Source organism: Sus scrofa, chromosome 7, assembly GCF_054392235.1.
Source record: "Sus scrofa isolate SSC_HxYL_T2T_F1_AM1 chromosome 7, Sscrofa_HxYL_maternal_Yorkshire_Landrace_v2.0, whole genome shotgun sequence".
NCBI lineage: Eukaryota > Metazoa > Chordata > Mammalia > Artiodactyla > Suidae > Sus > Sus scrofa.
The window spans coordinates 271410-295207 of NC_139389.1; the positions used below are offsets into that span (position 1 = coordinate 271410).

General features: G+C 52.3%; 2 protein-coding genes across 32 annotated transcripts in view; one reads left to right on the plus strand and one right to left on the minus strand.

The window, feature by feature from the left end:
* EXOC2 (exocyst complex component 2) overlaps positions 1-23798 on the minus strand; it is a 146032-nt gene that overhangs the window by 15342 nt on the left and 106892 nt on the right. For 16 of the 31 annotated variants that reach the window (XM_084967181.1, XM_084967179.1, XM_084967172.1 and 13 more), the window contains one exon: positions 18742-18883. In XM_084967181.1, the coding sequence (XP_084823307.1) occupies positions 18742-18883 (142 nt within the window). Of the gene's footprint in view, positions 1-8815; positions 8954-18741; positions 18884-23798 lie in introns of all 31 variants that reach the window. The other 15 variants (XM_084967176.1, XM_084967193.1, XM_084967166.1 and 12 more) reach the window with 1 other exon arrangement.
* Positions 5408-12661, plus strand: LOC146401119 (uncharacterized). The gene is made up of 2 exons (XM_084967194.1): positions 5408-9072; positions 9540-12661. The coding sequence occupies exons 1-2, from the start codon at positions 8919-8921 to the stop codon at positions 10304-10306; spliced, it is 921 nt and encodes a 306-aa protein (XP_084823320.1). The 5' UTR covers positions 5408-8918; the 3' UTR covers positions 10307-12661.

Sequence of the window (23798 nt, forward strand, 5' to 3'; positions counted from 1 at the left end):
TGGCAAAAAAAAAAAAAAAAAGACCAAAAAAAAAAAAAAGAATGTGTCATGAAATTTGACCAAAAAAGTGTCCCCACCCACACAGCGTCAGCCCCGACTGTCACTGAGCAGTTGGCCCAGTGGCCTCGGGGGAAATTCCCCACCGAGAGAAGAGCCCGGCTCTTCTGGGCAGGAGCCCGGGGCCCTCGCAGGGTGGGCTTCTCGTAAGGGGCCCCAATGAACAGCTTCGCCAACAACCAAGGCCTCGTTTTTCAGACATCAACGTGGAAAAGAAGCCTCTTTTCTTGCCGCGTTTGTCGGCGGTTTCCTGATTTGATCAGGCAGGGAACAACTGCAGGTCTTTGCCGAGTGCCTGCTGCTCCTGCGCCCAGATGCCACGCCACGTGCCGGGGGCAGGCAGTGGCCGTGAGAACCAGCCCCCTCCCAGAGCTTCCACACCGGTGCGGACACACCCGGGGTGAGGAAAACACGGGCAGCTGGCACGGGGGGCTGGGGGGGGGGGGGGGCGCCCATCACCTCCCACAGCCCCCAAGTCAGCGAGGGCCTGGACGTGAATCCCAGCTGGAAATCCGCTGTTCACCGACCCGTCAGGTTTTCCTGGAAGTACGGGGAAAGGCCTATTCAACTGAGAAGTATTACACAGGCAGACCTGAGTCTTCCTGTAATTAAGACTTGGGACAAATGGCTAGGCAGCCCCTCTAGAGAATGTCCACATTAAAGAACAGAACAGAGAACACTTTGAATTGGTCGAGGCTTTATTCTTAATTTACTTAGAAAAGAATTAAATGCTCACTGAAGAGAATTACAACAGAAGCCTAAGTTTTCCTAATAACAAAAGAAAATCCAGTAAGCTTCCCCTTTATCTCCTCCCTAGTCTGGTGTGTTTTCTTCCAGATCTTTTCCTGTGAATAGAAATATGCTCCTAAAAACTGTGATGACACTACACATTCTTTTCTTGAAACCTGTCTGCTCCCCTCCAGAGTGCATCCCAAACACTTGCCGATACTGACCTAGAAGCACTTAGAACTTGCAATGGCTGCCTAGTATTCTGGAATGGATGTATCATAACCGGTCCTCCTACTTATTCTCATTTACTCATTTTATTATTCATTTCCTTCTATTTATTTGGAACTTATTCTCCTGCTGCTCGACAGCTATGCTGCCTTTCAGTACATGCTGCCTCAATGCACACTTCTAGTTCATGCAGTAACTCACTCAAGGTATCTTCTAGAAGTGGAAGTGCTGAGTCAAAGGGTGAGGGTTTTGATCGATTCTGCCAACCTGTCACTGAAAACGCCATTCAGAATTAAACCCTGCTTCTTCATGCCTTTGTACACTAACGTGGATTCTCTAATCGCTGTAACTGACAACAGCCACAGTGTCAGCTCGTCAACTCTAACGACGACGACAACATTCTCCATTAGAGCACTAGAGGAGAAGTTTAAGCACAATGCCAAGGTCCACGGAAGTCCACTCTAACTCCACTCTAATTCCCTGCAGAGAGAATGCAGGGCACACAGGTCAGCCCTTCAGCCCACCCAGACCTGCACCAGGGACTCCAGCTTCCTCCGAGCACCTCCTGCCGCACCTTCCAAACGCAGGCGCATCTCAAGGCGCCCTCCGCATGCTGTTTTGAAGCATGACACCCAGTCAGTACTATAAGAGACCTAGCTTGGAAACTCAGGAGATACTACCTACTTTAGAAACCACACTTCCTGTTTTTAACCCTATGCCCTAAATCAGTTACCAGTCCTAGTCTACAGATAAAAATAGATCGAAAAATACTATAAATATCCCACAATGTACTTTTTTCTGGTCAAACTGAAACACTACATGAAAGAACTTTGGGGTATTTTTTTTTTCAAGTAAATTATATATTCAAACAGTGCGAAGGCACATTATCAAAACTACAGCCTATTAAAAAAAAAAAAAAAAGGGCAACCAGAAGCTGTACCAACGCTGCAGAAGAGTAAAAGACCTGAACGTTCCGCAGCAAGAGCAGCTTGTGCTGGAACAGAGACAGGGCTCTGGGTCCAGGTCGTCGTGTTTTCATTCACTCTTTCTTCAGTGAAGGACTTTTCCTAAAGTGATAAATGACTTTTGACACGCAGGGGACTTTTAAATGAAGCCCTGGGTGGAAAGGATATTTTCCTATGTGGTACAGGAATAACTTGCCTCTAACAAGTTTTCTATTTTTTTCCAGGATCCTTTTTGTGTTTAACTGAAACATCTTCTACATTTTAAATATGAATAGGAAATCTCTTCCTATGAAAATAGAAAATAAAATATCACCAGCAGTGAACATAACAGCAAAGTTATTTCATGGCTTATTTTTTCCGTTTGTAAGAAAAGATTTACATTCATAAGAGTTTGGCCTTCATAAACTTCACAAATGGCTTTGAAGATTTCAATTTGGGCAAGAGATTCACAACCTCTCCTGTTTCAAAGTTGGACACGATAAACAGTCTGTTCACTACGCTACAACCCGACGTGGGACCGCCGAGTCAACATCCCAAAGTGACACGCTGAATTTCAGACCCAAAGGTATACATTTAATTAATTAAATTAACAGAACTCAAATTCATTTGTTTCAATTTTGTCTTTTGGCAGGAAAAGAACTGTTTTCATTAGAAGGCAACGGCAATTAGAAAAGTGAAAGTGACGAGAAGCTAGACCTCCCTGTGTATGCAAATGTGCCGCTCACCCGGGCGACGACACCTGAGCAGAGCACTTCGCAAAGCTCGGCAGCAGCTTCTACTTTCTAGGAGGCTTTTTATCCCCCCAACAGGAGTGGCTGCAATGAAATCAAACTAATAATCGCTTAGGAGCATACACTGTGGCTCTGGAGCCCGGCCGCCTGGACAAGGTCTGCGGCCCCACGACCCAGCCCGAGGCCCTTGGCTGAAGGACGGACATGCACGGCCGCGGCAGGGGGAGCGGGATGCAGGCCCTGGCCCAGAGCATCCCCGCATCCCCACGGCCGCAGCAGGACGTCCCACTCTCAGGACGAGGGTCCACCCACAGGGTAAGACATGCGATCCAATACCATGCATTTCTGCTGTCAAACCGAAGACAGACCTTGGAATCAAAAACCGTGCAGTTATGCGAGAGCCGAGAGTTCACCTGGAGTTGAGTCTCATTTATGTAAAGGAATCTTTTTAATTGGCTGTGACCAGGGAACCACAGGGTAGGCTGGCACCTGTCGGGCAGTGGGGATGCAGCCTGGTGGCAGCAGGTGGAAGGGGCAGAGACCCCAGCCTGCAGGGACAGAGGCTCCTTTCAGTGACAGGATTTTGTTTCTCTGACTCTTTGAAACGAAACCTTCACTCCAGTACCTGAACTCTAAGTCTTTTCTCTTGAGACCTGTACTGACAGTCGCTCAGCTGAGCTATTCTGCCTTCAACAACAACGCTGCTTTTATCACTTTACTGAGTTTGTTGCTTAGGGTCTGATAACAGTTTGGTGCAGACTTTTTTTCAAATGGCCGCACCTGCAGTACACGGAAGTTCCCGGGCCAGGGATTGAGTGCGAGCTGCAGCTTCAACCTCCGCCGCAGCTTTAAACCACTGTGTCAGGCCAAGGATTAAACCCAGGCCTCCGCAGCAAGCTGAGCCACTGCAGTCGGAGCCTTAACCCAACATGCCACAGCAGGAACTCCAGGTTCTTTATCCCAAAATGAATGCAGCCCTTCACCCTTGCTGGTGTCTTGGTCACGCGTGGCAGTAAACCTCACACCTTGGCCGCGCTGTGCAATGACCCCGCATCAGCCGCGGCTGGCCCGGGAGAGACGAGCTGGGCACACGCTGCCCTGCCACCAGCCCTGCTCGACACCCCAGTGCAGGCGGTCGCAGGAGGAAAGACGTGTTTCAGACCGAGGAAGGAGAAGAGGGCCTTTCAGTGCAATCACTCACGCGTTTGGGTACTGCCACCCCTCTGGTCTGACCCATTTCCTTGCCCCACGCGCTCCTCCTCAGGAGGGAAGGTGCAGCTGGAGTGTGGAGCCAGAACAGGGCTGGAGGCAGAAGTTCTACTGCTCTGAACAAGCCACAGACTTTCCCCACTCTCCAAGCTTAAAAACTCTGCCAGGTGGGGAAATAACGTCTGCGTGGGACGGGGCTGCGGGGAGGGGCCAGGAGGACAGTGTGCAGCCGTCCTCTCTGCTGAACCTGGGAGAGTCCAAACCAAAGCTGTGGTTCCGAGGAGGCAGTGGGGTCTCGAGGTCCAAGGTCAACTTAGGAAGATGGCAGCCCGGGGCCTTGCCGGCTGAGCTGAGGGGCAGTGGGGTTACTGGCTGGCTTGCGGCAGAACAGAGGGGTGGGCGCAGCTGTCAGCTCACCGTGTGGGGACCTCGGGCCGCCACCTGCCCAGGCTGCACCCTGCGGTGGAGACAGAAGGGGGCAGACCCCCCAGGCCCTTTAGATCTCCTCCCCCAGAACCTTCTGAAGACAAACACTTGTAAATCCAGAGTGAACAGTACCCTGTAGACAAGACCACAAGGAATCACGAGCCGCCGGGTGCAGGGAGGCGGGCCAAAACGGCGGGGCACGGTCGTGGGCGCATCCCCTCGCTGTTTCCCACGGCGCACACGGCTGCAAGGTGTGTCAGTGAGTTTTAGAAAAAGACTAGGTCATAATTAGATAAAATCAGGTGAAGTGAGGGAAGAATCCCTAACGCGTTCCCCCGGAACCTCGAAGAGCCGCAGCCCCAGAACCACAGAAGGCGGGCAGCCGTCCTGACGCCCCGCTGGCCGGAGGGGCCTTTAGGAGGCACACGGCCTGGCCTGCCCTGCCCGCTGCCCGGAGCCGCAGCTGACCCGAACAAGGGATGGCACTGCTGGAACAGGAGCAGCCACCAGGGAAGGCAGTGCCCGTCCAAGCAAACAACGGACTTTCTGAGCCGGTGTGAGAGGGAGAGAGACGGCAGCCAGCGAGGGGCCTGGGGAAGAGCAAGGGGCAAGGGGGTGTCCCCGGCATTTCCCTCCTTGGACGGCCGGCCCATCCGAGAGGCTCCTCCAGCGGAGCGGGAGCCGTCTGTCACTGACACTCATTAAGCCCACTCAAGCCACAGGATGCGGAGATGATGAGAAAACCCAAACACACTGAGAAAAGTGAGGGAACCGGCCCATTTGGAAAACTCTAAGAGAAAAACCAAGCACGTATCCTGCCTTTTCTGTACGAACTGTACTTCAGAGTAACCAAATAGCCGATGCAAAATTTTTTAAAATTTCCTGTTCCAGCTAACAATCATTAGCTTGCAACCCCTAAGGAAACAATAGATCGTGGCAACAATTACCAGTGGTGCTGAAACGATTATATGAACAGTTTATGACAAAGCTTTCAAGGGTGTGGCAAGCTGACATCACATGAGTCCCGTTTTCAATCTTAACATCACCAGCAAGGAGACAGCCAAACACAATGAGCTCCTGGCGGCAGAGAACAATGCAAACAAAATCAAGCCTGAAACCAATGACAGCTCTGTCACAAGCCCAGGAGCAGGGAAACGGGTCCGAGGACACCACGAGGAGACACGGGAACACGGACCCACCAGACTCCCCAACACAGAAGCTGAAGCGGGGACCCCAGAGAGGGAAACTCCGCAGACATGCGAGGAAAAGCAACGCCGGGGCCTTGGCAGGATCCTGACCTGAACAAACTGTCCAAAAAGCTTTTACGAGAATTTGAACAATGACTGGACAGGGGCACGACCAATGAATGAGTCACCTTTTCCAGATCTGATGATGGCACGGAGGTTATGCTGTTGAAGACAGCAGCCCTGAGCCGATCTGCGCACGGATGGACTGATCGCTTGCCTGGGGTCCACTTCGAAGGGCTCCACCCCGGAGGAGGGCAAGGCTGGCCCCTCGGTCGGGAGGCTGCGTTTCACCGCTCTAGTTGGATAAACGGCTAAGAAAGGCCAAGATAAGTCTGAAAGACGTCCTCTACACGAGAGCACATGAGTTCGCCCTGACGCCAAGTGGCTCTCAGTTTAATACACAATAGACACTCCAGCAGATAAGACACGCAATGAAGCAAGTATGAGGGCCACGGGCCATCTCTGGACTAACGACCTTCACGGCAGAGAGGGTCCGAGCCAGAACTCAGCTTTATTGGGAAATGCTTGGCAGACAAACTGTGACTAAATGTCCAAAGCCTGAAACAAATGCTTTTGCACCACTGCCGCTAGTGCACTGCACTGCTGATAAAAAAGGGGAACCTGTTTGGGAAAAACGTGAGGTTAAATAATGAAAGTCTGGCTTAAAAAAAAGACGACTGACCAGGATTACCCTCCTTTGAACAAACGTGAAACTGCTTTTCTGTTATCAGCAGATCACTGTAAGTTTATTACAATCCACCTGACAACACTTCTTTTTTTTTTTTTTTTTGTCTTTTTGCTATTTCTTGGACCGCTCCCGCGGCACATGGAGGTTCCCAGGCTAGGGGTCCAATCGGAGCTGTAGCTGCCAGCCTACACCAGAGCCACAGCAACGCGGGATCCGAGCCGCGTCTGCAACCTACACCACAGCTCACGGCAACGCCGGATCGTTAACCCACTGAGCAAGGGCAGGGACCGAACCCGCAACCTCATGGTTCCTAGTCGGATTCGTTAACCACTGCACCACGACGGGAACTCCTGACAACACTTCTTAATGAAATTAAGAATCACAGTCCAAGGAACTGATGACCTTATTCTGAGTTCGGTACCAGGAAAGACCACAGACTCCAGCGTCTCTCTCAAGTGGCATCCGTTTTGACCAGAAGCAGAAGCAACGAGGCTCCAAACTACCTCACGACTAGGCTGCGGGACCCTGTGGAAGACGGGCACGCGACGGCAGCCGTGTCACCGGGCGCTGCCACCCGCGTTCCGCACTCAGCCGAGAGAAGAGACTTGAAGAGTGTCCAACAGATACCCCCGTGGAGCGTGGAGCCAACGGCGCCCTCGGAACCCTGCACGGCTCAGGCTGCAGTGTGATTCTGGAAAAGGAGAAGGACGCCCAGAGACCTGGGTGTTGCATCTGTTTATTACAGCCCATGATTTTGCAGTGGGCGTTCACGTGCTACTTTTGGTAAATGTTTTCTAACTTCACCAACCCCAATATCCTCTATCTAACATTAATTGGGTCAAAGAGAACGCAACCTAGCATTTCTGTTCGTCTGAAAACTGAACTGCAAACTGGCCTTTACTTGCTGGTGCTCTCCCTGCAACCCCAGGCCCGGCTGGCTTAGGCCACACTGTTTCTCATTCATCAGCCAGCTCCGGGGCGACCCTGTGATGGGGGGTTTTCTAGGCACTGGGACGCTGATGGCTACAGACACAGAGGTGGCCACGGCTCGGGCGCACGCACGGCCTCTGGGGTGTGGGGCCAGGCTGGGAGCGGGTGCGGAGGGAGGGCTCGTGCGGGGAAAGGCGAGGATGGGGGCGCTGATGGCGGGGTCACCCCAGCAAAGCGGAAGCTGGCTGCGGGGGCACACGCCTCAGAGCCCTGCGACTCTCCAGACCATCTTTGTAGCGGCCCCTTGAGCTGCCAGCCAAGGTGTCTGATTTGTGAAAGGAATTAGTACGCTGCTTCCTGAAGGGAAAAGGCATGTGCCCAGCCTCCGGGTTTCCAAGGGGCTCCCGGCCGTAGGACAGCCCTGGGGCGCCTCTGGTCTCCTGCCGGGCGGGCTCTGTGGCCGCAGCCTCTGCCCGGCAAGGTCTCCCTCGGGCTGTGGCCTCCAGCACCGGCTTTCTCCCCTGCTGGCTCTGTCTGCTCTGGATGGGTCTGAAGAGTGGGCGGAGAAGAAGGCCATCGGTCACTGTGTCCCAGGCCCAAAGGCTCAAGGGTCGAGTTTCTTCCTCTCCCTTCTCCCGGCTCCTCTCCAGGACTGGACCCCAGCCCTCATCCACGAGGGTCGTCCAGAGGACACGCCCAAGAAATCTCAGAGGAAGACTTTCCCTGTGGTGGTTAAGGAGTAACAACCGATGAGAAGGATGTTTAAACAGAGGCGCTGACTTCAGGGTGCAAGTGGCGGGCGGCCCGGCCCCTGCCTCCGCATGCTCCAGGCCAAGGCAGACGCGAGGAGCTCGCTGCAACACCAAGACCCAGCTATAGAATCACAGGTGTATCAGGAGCAAGGTGCTGGGAGAAACCCTACAAGAACCAGTCAAGACATTCCACACATGGCAGTGAAAACAGATCTGCCTCAGGTAACTGCAAAGAGATGATGACAATTTCAGAGAAAATAACCGATGACTCCATGGTTTTCCCACCCGCCCCTCAACTCATTGGATTTTAACTTTAAAGGGTTAAAAAAAATACCTCAAGGGCTCCAAATGATAGAGTTTTTTAAAAAATAAATGGATATATAACCGTAAGAGAATAATAAACCTGTCTTGGCTTTTTTTCTGGCCACCTAACGCTGTGACACTTTTCATCAAAACACCTGCCTCCAGTAACAACAGAGAAGCACCCACCCCGGAGCCCCCAGAGGAACGACCTGGCTCCTCCCAACCCCCGCCTCCCCCCGCGGCAGCCCTGCGAGCAGGACACGCCTCTTCTGACCCTGGGCACGCGCACACGCACACACGCTCACTCACACCCCATGCTCAGCTTATGTAAACTTCAAACCTGGAGCCAGGAACAACCTGGGACACGTGCAGGGCCACGAAGGACGCGAGAGACCTGACAACAGGGGCTGAATTTGAGAAGGAAACGCAAGTGCCTTCTCTCTGCACATGGCAGGAAGATTCCAGACTCAGAGTAATTTCAGGGTTCCAGACACACGTATTTGCACATCTGTAAATCCAGACTGTTTCCACTGGACAACGCACGTGTTACCTTCTTTGGCCAGAGTGCAAAGTACGGTCAGGTCCTTCGAAGTCTCGCTGCTGTGACTGGAACGCAGCGCTGCCGATTCCTTCAGGAGAATGTCCTGCTTCCGATGGAAAACGCCCGCACGGCCCACAGAGCTGGTATCTGGTGGGAGTACGTGTGCGGAGGGTACACAGCTCTCAGAAGCAGACACTGCAGACCAAACCCTTTCCCACAAACTGCAGATGACAACGACGATGTGGGAGAGAGGCCCCGAGGGGAAGGTGAGCAGAAGGGGGACCTGACTGGCGGGTTTGTGTCTGTATCCGCAGCAAAGCAAAAGCTGTAGATGCCACGTGAAAAGAAAACGTCGCCCCTTTGGAGGCAGCAGGCATGGGAGGGGCCGGCAAAGAGCGGGCAGACAAAGGGCCGACGGGTCGGGCCGGGAGGCACCCGAGAAGCAGCAGCCGAGGCGTGGCTGCAGTGGCTGCCCAGCGGCCACCGAGGCGGGGCCACCGGTGACCCGCAGACGTCCGCGGCCGCGAGAGTCTGGTCTTGCCTGACCACCTGCCTCCTTGGGTGATGTCCTGGCCACGCCTCCAACACACACGACTGAGCAGTGACGGGCCCCGAGGCACAGGATCTGAACTCATCGGCTTTTCCCTAGAATTTCTAAACATACATAACAGACTCAGTTCCTTCTCTAGAAAGCAGCTTTAAACACTTAATTTTACATCTGTTCTTCTCCTAGGAAAAAACCTAGACACGCGCGGTGCTGGCGGGGCTCCGAAAGGGCCTGGCTGGTGGCTCCCCACGCGGGAACGCGTCTTCCGCGCTCAGCCGTCCCACTCGCGGGTCACCACAAAGGAAACCGTGCGCTCCGCTCCGACCCCGCGCCGGCAGTCCCGCAACAGGACGCTCCCACGGCCCCCAAGAGCCCCTCGCGCCTCCGGGTCGGCCACCCCCAGGACCCGTGGCAGGTCCCTGGACTGCCCTCCGACACAGTCCCAGATCCCAGCCTCCTTCTGCGCCCGGCTTCCTCTGACGGGATGGCTCTCAGATCCCTGTGCACTGCCAGGTGTCCCATCAAGGTCACCCGGCATCCGCTGCAGGGACAGACCCGCCGCGACGCCCCACGTCCCCCTTGGGTGCCCGCCTCCCTGCCCACTTCTGGATCCGATGCATAAACTGCATAAACTGCGGCGATGGTGTGGACACGTTGGCCTGGCTGCCCTCTCTCATGTCTCCTGGCGGTGGCAGCGGTGGGTCTCGGGGGATGGGGGACTCTGGCGAACTTCACAGGAAGCTGTGTGGGTACAGGTCAGGCCCTGCGTCCTCAGGCGGAGCTGCGCGGCAGGCGTGAGGCGGCCCCTCACTGTGGCTTCACCTCGCCTTGCGGGCGGGCGGCCGGCTGTGAAACACCTGCCCTGGCACGTCTGTGAGACGTCCACTTCCTGCTCGGCTCCAGGCCACGCCTCTGCTCCAGCGGCTAAGAAGGCCTGGACTCCAGTACTGTGAGGGCGCCAATTCCCCTGCTCTTCTTCAAGGCTGGTGTGGCCGTTGCAGGGCCTTCCCCTTCTCCAAATACATCTTAGAACCATCTTCCAGTTTCTACCAAAAAGCTTCCTGGGGTTCCGACCGGGAAGGTGCCAAACCTACAGGTGGATCTGGGAGCATTGACTTCTTAACCATCCTGAGACGTCCCGCAGAACAGGTGGATGGCAACCCTCCCCTGTCTCGGGCTTTCTCTGGTTTCATTCAGCAGTGATTTCTCGTCCTCAGGGAGGAGGCCTTAAGTGTTTTTGCTCAATTTAGTCCCAACCTGACAAGGTGACGTGCTGATGCTGCTGCACGTGGAAAAGTCTGCTTTTGATTTCCGTTGGCGTCGTTGTACACAGTCGTATTTAAATGCAATCCATTCCTGTATACTGATCCCATATCCCACTATCTCAATAACTGCATCCTTTCTTTTTTTTTTTTAGGGCTCACCCGTGGCATATGGAAGTTCCCACGCTAGGGGTTGAATCCCAGCCGTAGCTGTGGGCCTCCACCATAGCCACATCTACACAGGATCCAAGGCACGCCCACGGCTTACACGACAGCTCACGGCAAAACCAGATCCTTAGCCCACTGAGCAAGGCCAGGGATCGAACCTGCAACCTCATGGATGCTAGTTGGGTTCGTTAACCACTGAGCCAGAAGGGTACTCCTTGATAATTCAATCTTAATCACTCATTAATTAGAGCAGTTTTGTAGATTCCTTAGAATGTTCTACACACATAGTGACATAGTCTTGGAAGGCAAATGCCTTTACTCAGTCTTTCTCTCGCCACCCTTCTTTTTCTTGCTTTACTGTAACAGCTGGGACCTCCAGGGGAGGACGAGCATCATCCGAGGACACTTGCTGCAGAGTTTCTGTCACGCTTTTGATCAGGGGTGGGAATCTTCCTTGTTTCTAGCTGGCTAAGGGTTTATCAGGAACGGACACCCAATTTTGCTGCAGCTGCTTTACTGCATCTCTGGTGATCATACTGTTTTTCTTTTTCAGGCTGACGACACAGCGACTGTTTCCAAGTGTTTCACTAACCGAGACTGAGACAGACCCTGCGTGGCCATAACGTTACACCAATAACACTGCTTTACTTGGGTTGTGGAAAAAAGTAATTTTTTTCCCTCCAATGTTCATGGGGGACCCTGGTCTGTGACTTTGGAAGGCCTTGGTCTGGGCTTGGATCTGGGCTTCTGCAGGCTTCACCAAATGAGACTGGACATGTTTCCTTCTCCTATATTTTCTAATAAAGTTTGCGCAAAATTGGTATTACTTTTTTCCTCGAACGTTTCATAGCATTTACCAGCAGAACCATCTGGAATTGGAGTTTTCTACCAAAAAAGGTTTTGATTATGAATCCAATTAAACGGTAGGAATTTTCTCATATCTAGCAACTGATTATCGTTTTAAAAAGTAAAACCCAAACACCGAGTTCACGGTTTCTTCCTCTGAGGCCCGCTCCGCCTGCTGCTGTCGCTGCCTCTGGCCGTGCCGGGCTGCAGGCTGGGCGCCGGCGAGTCTTGTCCTGCCAAGGGCCGGGCGTCTCCTCCACTGTCTGCCTTCCAAGACTCCCCAAAGCCGGAGACAGCTGTTTTCCGCACTCCGCGCAGTGGACCGTTTTCACCTGCGGAGAGTTAGCCTGACACAAGCACGCCCACCACCGCAGGAACCCAGAATTCCCCTGGAGGCGGTTTTCCGGGGCTGCGGCGGCTCGCTGGGCTCTGTCAGCGATGTGTCCGCACGGTCCCATCACAGGCTCGCTCAAAGGCCAGGGGAAGCCCTCAGCCGAGACAGAGCCAGACAGGCTGCCTTCACCAGGTTTGCCTTCATAAGCTCGGCTCAAGCAGTTTTCACTCCTCCATTTCCAAAGGGCTAGCAAAACGCTGCGCACTGCTTTTGGACATTCTCTAGCAACAACCAGAGCCTGCCTCTAGCCTGACGCTGAGCCCTTACTCCAGCCATGAGCGCTCCAAAGCCCATCCGGAGACGCTGTGAAACGGCAGCTCAAGTCTAGACTGGCCTGCGCCCCGTGGACGGTCAGGTCCAGGAGCTTTCCTGCGAGGGTGAGTGTTGCGGGCTCCGGTTTTCAGAACTCTGCAGACTCCACGGAGAGATATAAATGTCTTCTTAGAAATAAAAATGAGAGCGCGGGGAATGTATTTTCCTGCCAGCCATGTGCATGGCACTCCATCTCATCCAGAGCAGGGGCACGAGGCGCTCCGTGAGAATGACATTCTTTCTTTAACCCTTAGCTAACGAGCCCTTAGGTCATCTTTTAGATGTTGCTCATTTAAACAGTGATTCAGTAAACATTACAGTACACACTTCTTTGCTTGTATGCTATTTTTCTTACGATAAATCCTTAGAATTTCTAAGCAAACTATATACACGTATATACTGTAATGTTGGTACTTCTTGTGTGTGTGTGTAGTTGTGCCAATTTACACTCTAAGAAAGAAGACGTGACAGTTCATGTCTCAGTACCGCTGCCAAAAAGCAGGTGTGACCATTAAGCTTACTAACACTGGCAGATCTGGAGAGTTTTTGAAAATGACAGCTTAGGAGTTCCCACTGTGGCACAATGGGGTCAGCAGCATCTCTGCAGCCCTGGGATACAGGTTCAACCCCTGGCCTGGCACAATGGGTCAGAGGAGCTGACGTTGCCACAGCTGCAGCATACGTTGCAACTATGCCTTGGATCCGATCCTGGACTGGAATTTCCATATGACTTGGGACGGCCAAAAGCAAAAAGCAAAAAGCAAAAAAAAAAAAGCCTTAACGCTATTTTTATTTGCATTCTTTGGAATTGTGGAGTTTTAGCATCTTTTTGTACTTCACGTTTGTTTTAGTTCTTTTATGAGTTCTACTACCCGAGCCTACTTCTCTACCAGGGAATCTTTTTCTTCGTTCCTTCCAGAGAGACGCCACCAGCCACCTGTCTGACAATCACCTTAGCTGCTCGCAGCCAGGACGCCAACTCACCACCACACACAGACACAGCAACACGCATGTGCGTGCTGACGTGTGTGCAGTAATGGCCGTGTGCGCGTAAGTGCATGACACAACATGCACAACTTCTTTTTAAGGGCCCACGAACACTTTAATGATCCACTTTCTCAAAGGGCAACATCAGGCTCTGAGGTCCACAGGTTTCCATCTTCTGAAAATCAGAAAAAGGTATCACTTCCCTTATCTGCAGTCTTCTACTCTTTTCTTATTCTCTAGAAAGGCCAACCTGACCTGAGCTTTGAATTACTTCAACTTACGAGATGCAAGAAATAACTATGCAGTGGCTCTTACTGAGTTCAGACGCTGAAACGTCTGAAAGGTCGCTTCTGAAAGGCAGAGATCCTAAAATAAAACTGAAATTCTCGAGCAGAACAAACAGACTAAAGACGAGCTGTGTGCTCGCCCGTCTCGGTCACAGAATTCCGCTTCCTCTCGCCTGTGACGCGGCAGCCGAGGCACCTAACGCTCTTGCTCACAGATGACGTGAGCCCTGAGGATCGGACACGTCACTGCTGGAAATCACTCTACTCTGGGCTGCACACGCAGGCGTGTCGTCCGTGACCCGGTGTCTGCGATTTCCGCGACTGCAGTGAGTGCAAATGCGCTCCGAGTCAGGGGTCAGTTAAGGACTTTACCTATTTAAATAGGGTTAATGTTCAATTCATTTATTAAGTATCTTTAAGGACTATATGTACCTTGAGATGCCTTTTACATAGAAAACTACTATTTAAGTGAACATTTAAAGAAAGATTATTTTTCTTATTGAATGCGAACTTCCATGTGTATCTATAACTAGAGACTAAGTATTTTCAATTTAGCTAAAACTTACCAAACGCAAATACTTGGAGCTCTTAGTAACTGCAGATAACAGAGCAATTACACAGTCCGTTAAATGACTCAGAACTGGCCACAGTAGCCTTCCCTGACACACACAAATAAAGAGGTGACAACAGTGTAAATATCCAACTGTCAGGTTAAAAAAGCACAGCTATGGCTTTAACGAATATCTCTTCTTGAATCATGAAATTAATCAACTGGATTTTTTTTAAAATTACTATGCTCAGTACCAGAAAGTAAATTTACTGCCAACTACAGCAATAAATAATCAGTACCTATATGATGCGCAAAATTCAGTTTTGAAGATGAAAATTCTAAAGATAATACTAAGGGTGTTAGTTGAAATTATTTTGGAAGATTAAAGTCAAACTGTTTTGGCTGTTCACTTTACGCGAGGTCTCAACTTCAGTCATTTTTAAACAAACGAAAAATCACTATATGAGTATGTGAGACTCAGGTTCAGTTGCGGATCACAGAGCCAAACTGCACCAGCACACAACTAAATACATTCGATAAAAATGAAACCGACCCCAACACTTTCTGAGAGGTTTTGGAATCGGAGAAACAGTCCGTGCATCGTTGACAGGCAGTGGAGCGTGCACGTGCTCAGAAGGGATGCTGGGACCTCAAAGAAAAGAGCCACAAGCCCGGGAACCCCATCTTGTGTCATCACTGCAGGGCTCTGCCCGCCACCACCGGCTGTGGGCTGGGGAGAGGGAGGTGGCGTCACAGAGGCAAGACCTGGGCTGGACACATGTGAGATCCCCACCTGGGGGCAGCAGCCCGAGATCTCGAGAGCCTGGCACTGCCCTCCCACACCTCCTCCCACAGAGGACCTAGCAAAACTCACCTAAACTAGCCCTGACCAGCACGGCAAAGGCATGCAGAACTGCCCACGTCCCAGCCGTCCCCACACGTGTGTTTTCATTCAAATGCAATGGCGCAAGATCCAGGACTTGTGCAAAACTTCCACAGGCTGAAACATTTAGCTGAGCTCGACAGCCGGGAACACCCACTGTGTCCTGTTCATTAAAAAGGAACAGGAAGAAAACGGGATCGACTAGAACATCGTCCTGGAAAAAAACTGAGAAAAATCCCTGCAAAACCAGAGCAAGGAGTTGGGAGGCAGCAAACCAAGGTGTGACCTGCACATTTACTAAGGCTGGAACCCAGGAGCCCCCAGCCCAGTCTCAGCAAGGCACAGAGACGCCACGTGCAGAAGGCAGAGACGGGGCGGGAGGGGCCAGAGGCGGCAGGGTCCGCATAGCAGGAAGGTCCTGACCGCCTGGAGGCAGCGAGGCAGAGCCTGGGACAGCCCGGCAGGAACAAGCCTCCCAGGGTGGGTTTTCGCCTGAGGGGGAAGGGGTGGCCCCAGGACTTTACACAGGGGAGTGACAGGCCCAAGCTGAGCTTTAGAAAGATGGGCTTTGCCAACAGGCAGGGGGGCAGGGGCCAAGGGGACACTGGAAGGATCCTGGTAAGAAAGAGGTTTGGGGGCAGGACTAGGGGACAGAGGAGCAGGGACAGGCACGGCAGCACCAGGGCCGATCTGAGGGGTAGCAGGCGCCTGCGCGGGAGGCAGCAGCACTGAAGCTCAGAACAGAGGTCCGGCTGCAGACGCGGACCCAGGAGGCACCAGGCTTAGCAGGGGAAGGACGCAGGGGATCACCAACCAGCACCGGGACCGTCCATCCGGGGAGGGCTCCGGAGGTGGAATCGGGGGGTGCCGAGACCCTGGGGGGCACGAGGAACAGCCCAGATGACTTTTTCAAGCTGGGCTGTGAGAAGAGCGAGGAGGACTGTGTCGCAGTTAGGGGTGACAGAGCTGGGGTGCAGGCCTGATGGCCTAGCTACCCCGCCCTGCACCTCCAGAGGTGGTACGTATCTTGGTCGTCTAAGGCTGCAGTAAATGGCAATTATCACAAAGCAGCAAATGACGGAGACTGTGCGCAAGGAGTTAACCGCAGGGGTGTGTGTGTGTGTGTGTGTGCGCGTGCGCGCGCGCGCCTATGAATGTGCGCATACGGGTGGGGCGCCTGCCACACAGCGACCCCTTTATTTGTGAATTCGGGATCGGTAACCTGTTTGCACAGGAGCCCAGGGCAGCAGGGCCCACCGGGGACGTGCACACCTGTCACAGACGGAAGGGGCCTGCGGGGAGGACAGTGGCCAGGGGAAGCCTCCCGCGACATCCTTGGCCCCAGGAGCAGAGACGAGGCAGTCCCCAAGGGGAAGCTGTGGCCAGGCGGGCTGGCAGAGGCTGGGAACCGGCACGGACAGCAGCTGAGGGCCATGTGTCGATGCCCCAAAGAGACGAGCAGAGACTCTACTGATGACAGCTCTGTGATCTGCCTTCGGGGACTGAGCCCTTCTGTCACTGCTCCACAGACATCTCTCAGGATGAGATAGGCCCCTCCTCTGTCTTTGCTGGAAGCAGCTGTCTTGGGGGTGGCCCCGGCGGCAGCAAGGACACGGCACAGCACCCCAGTCACTGACCAGGCCCCACGCGAGCAGGAGTCCAGATAATGGAGACACAGAAGCCAGAGCGCAGGACCCATCCAGGAACTTGCAGATCAGGACAAACCTCTGTGGCAGCATTTGTCACCTGACTGATGAGGACACTGTTGTCGCTCCTAGGCTGGTACTCAGCCGTCTCTCTGCAGGAATCCCTACCGGGACGTGCCCTGACGTGCGGTATGCGCACGACCTGAAGTCCAGAAACCTGGACTCCCAACAGTCATCGAGGCCCAAGAGCTCTGAAAGGGGGTGTGGATCCCAAGTTCAGAGGCTGCTGCCAGATGACCTTGAGATGGGCAATTCATCCTTGATGGTCACGTCTGTTCACGTGAAGTCACAGACCCCACCTTGGGGAGCTGGCCACTGCCCACGACCTCAGGGACTGGCTTTACGGAGCTCCGCCAACGAGAAGGCAGACGCTGTAACCACGTGCAACAGTCTCCCTCATACCTCATCTTCTCACACACAGAACACGCGGGATTCGCACAGGCTGGATCTGAACCACCGCCCCTGCTCCTCACTGGCCATGTCGTCAGCCAGGACGGCTGGCGCCCTGATATTTATTAACATAAATGTAACTCACATAATTGATACAGTATCAAACGAAGTGCTAAAGAGTACTGTCCTGAGGACAAGAGGACTCGGAGAATCACTGTCCAAGCAAAGGGAAGGCCCTCAGGGGGAGGACTGGAGAGTCTGGGCCACGGGAGGCCCCTGCACTGGAGGCTGCTGGCGAGGCCGTGGATGGGAGCCACGGTCAGCACTGACCACTCTGCAGACTTTACTGTGCCGACACGGGAAGGTGCTGCAAGGGTTTTAGGCAAGTTCCTGGTAGGATCTGCGCTCGTCTGTAGAAGGATTTCCTAGGGAGTGAACCGTAATCCAGCTGGGACACAGAAAAGCATGTGGACCCCAAAACATGTGTACCCCCAAGTCATGGTGCTAGGGAAAAAAGATCCGAGTTGGCCAGCTTTAGGGAGAAGGCCTCCCGTGTCCATAATGACTGCGACTTCAGGAATGAAATGCCTGCAGTCCCAGAAGATATTACTAATTTAAAGATCCCGGCTCAGCTTAGACTTCTGGAATCACTATACCATTATCCCAAATACGACCACTTACTGATAAAACCAAAGGTACTGAAAGAGGAAACAAGGCTTTCACCATCTAACAAAGCTTCACACAACAAAAACGAAAGGCGATTGCTATTATTAGAGCGGCTGGTTGGAGGAAGGAAGGTTGGCTCAACCTGTCCACAGTCACTGGTGCACCCCCACACACACCTCAGAGAACTGGCATCTACCACGAACCGGCCGTCTCTACGGCAGGCTGCAGCAACGCCAAGGGCCAGCAGGTGGCTGGGTCTTAGGAATTCCATAGTACTGCACTCAAAGAAACTATCCCATGGGTCGAAAACGTTCTTTCATTCAGCGTGTAATAGTTGTCTCTAAAATGTACAGTATAACGTGGTGTAAGCGACGTTCATCTGATGTCACAATGATGATACTGGAACTCGGACAGTCAATATTCTGCAGTTATATTCTCTGCTAAATTACTCTAACAATCTCACTCCTGTATGTTTTCTTATATCTTTCACCTCTGCAGCATCAATAATCGGGTCTTACATAGAAGTGACCAGGTGTCTTAAGTAAATTTTCTGACGGTCACAAGGTCAGGGCATAAAACTGTCACTCATGATTTATTACTTCTACGCAGTAAAGGGACCTCACAGGAAGCAAGTGTGTGTTACTAAGGTGGCCAAACATTATGACGTGTAATGAATTATTCTCTGGAATTTAAGAATATCTTTAAGCCATTAAGTACTAATAATCCAAAGTCTACTAAATCCCAAACTATCAAAAAATGAGTTTAAGCTAATAAAAAGTTAAAATTACACTAATCTCTCAGTAAACATGAAAAAAAAAAAAAAAGGAAATACAAAGAAAAGCATCATAAGTGTGTACTAATAAGAGCAAATCTGTATTTACCCCTCTGGACACATCGGACCAGCTTCCTGAGAGTTCAGGGACCTGAAACCACCCACCTGTTGGGGGCAGGCAGTCCTTCCAGTCGAAGTAGCCTGCGTAAATTCCAGGTTCCAAGGAGCCAACGATGGGGTCTGCTTTCAACTCGATGTAATTTTCAAAGAGTCTCTGGTCCAAGTCTTTCAACGAGGCCATGCTAACCTGTCAACCCAAGTAAGAATGACGATGAGCTGTCTACTCGGGGGTGAAGGAAAAAGAAAAATGATGTAGATAAATACTTCAGGACATTTTAAAAGTACTTGCTAACTTTCTAGAAAAGGCATGATCTTACTGAGTTTTCAGTGATAAAGGCCACTCCAGGGCAGCTGTCTAACAAGGCAAGACCTGGTCCTCTTTGCAAACCAGAGTCGTCTCCACAGGAGGCCGGCTGTGCAGGCACGCTCCTGCTGGGAGGGGGCAGCGTCCATCCTGCACGTCGTGCCTGGTCGCGCCAGCACCTGGGGCCGAGCAGTTACAGAAGGGGTGGGCAGAACCCTCCACGGGGGAGCAGTGGGGGCTGGGGACTGCAGGGTCGGGGGCCCGGTGCCTCGCGTGGGTGAGGGGCCGCCTGCTTCCACACCACTGGCCTCAGGACGCAAGCGTCTCTCCAACACCACCCGGCCAGCAACAAGCTGACGACGGAAAATACACACGTGGGAAGAGCCTTCAAAGAGTGAAATTCAGCTGCAGAGGACACAGGTGACAGCCAAAATGTAGGAAACTAATGGAAACCCTACAAAGACTGGAGAAAACGAAGCACGATGTCCCGGAGATAAAACGTGTGCTTTCCAAGGCCAGCAGCTGGGGAGATGAACTGGAGGAACTACTGGTCACGCGCGGGGCGGCGAGGGAGGCAGAGTCAAAGTGTGGAGAGTGGGGGCTTGAAGGCAGCACCTCAGAGGATGGATCCAGGAGCCCCAGTGTGCAAAGCAGAAAGAGAAATGCAAGTCGAGAAACAGGAGCAGCTAGAGATGAGACAGTAATTACACAAGAGAAGAAAAGGTAACTGGAGTTAAAGACGGAGTGAGAGCCGAAGAGGCTGGCTGAGTCGGGCGCACGGCACACACCCAGCAGGGGCAATTTACGTTCCTAATGCCTAAAGGATGAAGAAAGAGAAAGAGAAAATCATTTAAGCTTCCAGATCAAAAAGATAATTTACCCACAGAGGAGAAAGAACCGTCCGACACCAGAGTTCCCAGACGCCGCCCTGGTACCTGGAACGAAGGCAGTGCAGAGCCACGTGTGTCCCGCCCACCTGGGTCACCCGCAGAGGCCAGGAGAGCCCAGCAGCTGTCAGTGGACATGAGACAAGGGCCTCTGCTGTGAGCACGCCCCGGCCTGGGGGGCCATGGGGGCAGTGGTCCCTTCCTCCTTGCCCTCTGTCTCTACTCTGCAGGAGCACGAACCGACGGGTGAGACTCTGGAAACGTGAGCAGTAAGTGTGGATTCTTCCAAGACAGGAAGCAGCCAGATGGGGAAATGCCAGTGAGAGCCCAGAACGGGAATGAGACACAGCCTGCCCACATGCCCCGGGTGGGATAAAGCAGCGGCTCCCAGCTGACCCCGCGTCTACTAAGCGGAAGGGCCACTCCCAGCTGACCCCGCATCCACCAGAAGGAAGGGAGGCTTAAAATTCATGTTTCAATCTTCTACCTCAGGTAGCTAGAAAAAAGAGAAAATTAAAGAAAGTAGAAGGAAAAATTAAGGATAAGAGCAGAAGTCAATTAAGTTTTAAAACCACTAAGGCCAAAAGTATGTTCTTTAATGGGTTATTATTAGTCTTATGTCAGCAAATCTGAAGAAATGGATAAACTCTGAAAAAACATAACTTTCGATAAATGGCACAAGTAGTCCCATCTGTATTAAACTCACTGAGTCCACTATTTCATAAACGAACGCAGTCCACTATTTGAAATGCTTTCACAGAGTGAAAACTTCAGGGCCCCGGGAGTTCTCACTGCGGCTCAGCAGTAACAAACCCAGCTGGTATCCGTGAGGATGAGGGTTCTATCCCCGGCCTCATCCAACGGGTTTAAGGATCCTGCGTTGCTGTGGCTGTGGTGTAGGCTGGCGGCTGCAGCTCTGATTTGACCCCTAGCCTGGGAACTTCCATATGCTGCAGGTGCGGCCCTGAAAAGCAAAAATCAAAAAACGAAACACTTCAGGGCCAAATGATCTCGCTGGTGTATTCTACCAAGCATTTAAGAAAGAAATTCTAACACACACAAACTTATTCACAGAACAGAGCCTGAGGGCATTTCCTATTTTGTTTAATGAGGCCAGAAAAACCCTGATATAAAAAACTGACAACTATATTGTGAGCAATGAAAATTACAGACTAATAGCCCTCATGAACCAAGACATAAAAATCCCAACAAAGTACTGGCAAAATGAATCCATAAATAAAGAAAGAAAATACATTATACAGAAGTGGGGTTATTTCAACAGATGAAAAAAATACAAGGCTTGATAAGGGCCCCCTCTGACCACCTGTCATCGAGGCACTGGAGGTCACAGACCATGCAATACAGAGGCAGCAATCAGGAAAAAGGAGCACCACTGTGTTTTCAACACGTACCACAGAGCGTCATCATCTACACGGTTTCGGGGACAAGGAGGAGCTCCAATGGCAACTCAGCGAGGGACAGATCATCAGCCTGACGACAACAGCCTAGAACTACACAGCCTCTGGAAAAAGCAGTTCAGGACATTGGAGCAGGTCAAGATTCTGACAGGACATGAAAGACACTCAAGACTTTAAGAAGCTGATAAAGTGAATCTCACCAAAATGTAAAATTTCTACTCAAAGGAGACCACTATACAAGCAAAACAGCAAGCATGAAGTGCGTATCTGACGAAGACACACACAGGTTTCTAAGCTCACTGACAAAGGAGGAAGCAAACTGGACACTCATTTCAAAACAGAAGGTACCTAAACGCAGGAGAAAGATGCCCAACGCTACGGTGTGTCAGGGACGCCATCGAAAGCTAGGGGCTGAATGAAGGAGGGCGTGAGGTGCTGGTGAGCAGGTGGCTGCGGGGACACGCACACGGCCCCTCTGGGCACAGCTGTTCAAAGTTTCCACCAACTTTTCCAGGACCCGCAGCTCCACTTCTAGGTACACATGCAAAATAAGGGCACAGATGTTCAGACACTTGACAGCAGTGCTCACAGAAACCTCATAAAGACCTGAAACTGGAAACAGCCCGTGCCCACTGCCAAGAACGATGAAGCAAGACTTGTTATCCAAACTCAGCGATTAAAAAAAATAAATTACTAACAGTAATTTTGATGAATCTCCAAAATTACCAGCCCTGAACCAAATCAGTCAGACACAAAAGACTACAAATTGGGCAGTTCTGCGTTATGTGAAGTTCAAGGTCAGGTGGGACTAAGCTGCGCTGACAGGAATCGGAACCGCGAGGAGTACCCACCGCCTGGGACAGGACTCGAGGGAAACGCTGCACAGGTTCATCTAGGTGGTGGGCGCTGTGCAAAAGCCCCCGGTCCACACACCCAGGGTCTGCATGGGACTCGCTGTAAGGAAAGTGCACCTCAGTTAAAGAAGCTGGAAGGAAACAGAGGCACCTGAAACACAGAGGGTCACGGGCTCGCCTCGTCAAGTCTCTGGTGAAGATTCAGGAAGATCGTTTCTGGGCCGCGAGCAGCACATTACGGGGCATGATGAATGCCAGTGCCTGTGCGCACCCATTTCAAATGCCCTCTTCACAATGGCTGAGGAGCACAGGTGCCAGCCGGGCGAGGCCCCTGCCCTCCAGCACGAAGGCATCCCTCAAGAAAACACTCGGAGGAAGGGAACCCCAGTCCTACAGGGAGACGGACAAGAAAGCCTGCACGAGACTATGTTCCCACGATGAGGCCGACACAGAAGCAGAGGGGGTGTGTGGGTCGGGGCACTGCCAGGGCCATGAGGCTCCTTGGGGAGGGGAGGGCAGGGCCGGGAGAGAGGAGGAGGGTGCCGGCAGCACCGCTGGGTGACGGCAACGAGCTGGGAGCACCTGTCACAGTACAGTTTACGCTGCACAACACGGGTGGGAGCTGTGGGCCCACCGACAGTGGGGTCCCTCCAGCAGCAAAGCACTGCCGCGCTCCAGGAAGCCGAGGAGCAGAGCTGTGGATCCGGGCGAAGGGCTGGGAACAGCACGGAGAAAGGCAGAGCCTGGGGGGGAGCACTTTGGAGGCGGAGCACACACCGCTTCCGATGGCCTCGGAGCAGAAAGCCCGCGGCGGTACCCCCTGCGTCACAGGCCCGCCTGTGCCAGGAGGGCGCTCACGACGGGCACGGCCCGGGACTGCACGCCCGCTCGGCAGAGGCCCCACTTCCCCAGTTTCTACGCAGGGCTCTTCGGCTCACTCGAAAGAGGTGGAGAAAAGTACAATCACTACTTTGGTATATGTTGACGTTTCCACCTACAATGTTCTAGTTTGAAACCTTTTTGGTAGCAATGCTTTTTAAAAAATAAGTTTCTGGAGTTCCCGTTGTGGCGCAGTGGTTAACGAATCCAACTAGGAACCATGAGGTTGCGGGTTCGGTCCCTGGCTTTGCTCAGTGGGTTAACGATCCGGCGTTGCCGTGAGTGGCAGTGTAGGTCGCAGACATGGCTCAGATCCCGTGTTGCTGTGGCTGTGGCGTAGGCCGGCGGCTACAGCTCTGATTCGACCTCTAGCCTGGGAACCTCCATATGCCGTGGGAGCAGCCCAAGAAATGGCAAAAAGACCAAAAAAAAAAAAAAATTTTTTTCTTCTGAGAAAGAAAAAAATAAAAGAAAAAGCTCTGTTATTTTCTTTTCAAAGGTGTCAGAAAGAGTACATCTGACTGAGCCATCTCTACAGAAAGAAACTCGTCAAGCTACAATCAGAATATCTGTGCAAGCGGCTCTGATGACCAGGTTCAGTCACATTAATATACTTTTAATTCTTTGGAAATGGAGGGACAGACAGCGAACTGACATTCCTTTATGTTCCTGAACCGTAACGTGTCAAATGTGGACGAAACGAATGCCAAGTAAATGGTTAATTAAAAAAAAAATAAGCATTTAATCCCCAGCAGAGGTG

Bases quoted from the DNA above. Each gene is read 5' to 3' on its own strand.
- LOC146401119 (XM_084967194.1), top strand. From the start codon at position 8,919: ATGGAAAACGCCCGCACGGCCCACAGAGCTGGTATCTGGTGGGAGTAC. The intron at 9,073-9,539 runs GTGAGCAGAAGG...TTCTTCTCCTAG, and splicing joins AGAGAGGCCCCGAGGGGAAG to GAAAAAACCTAGACACGCGC.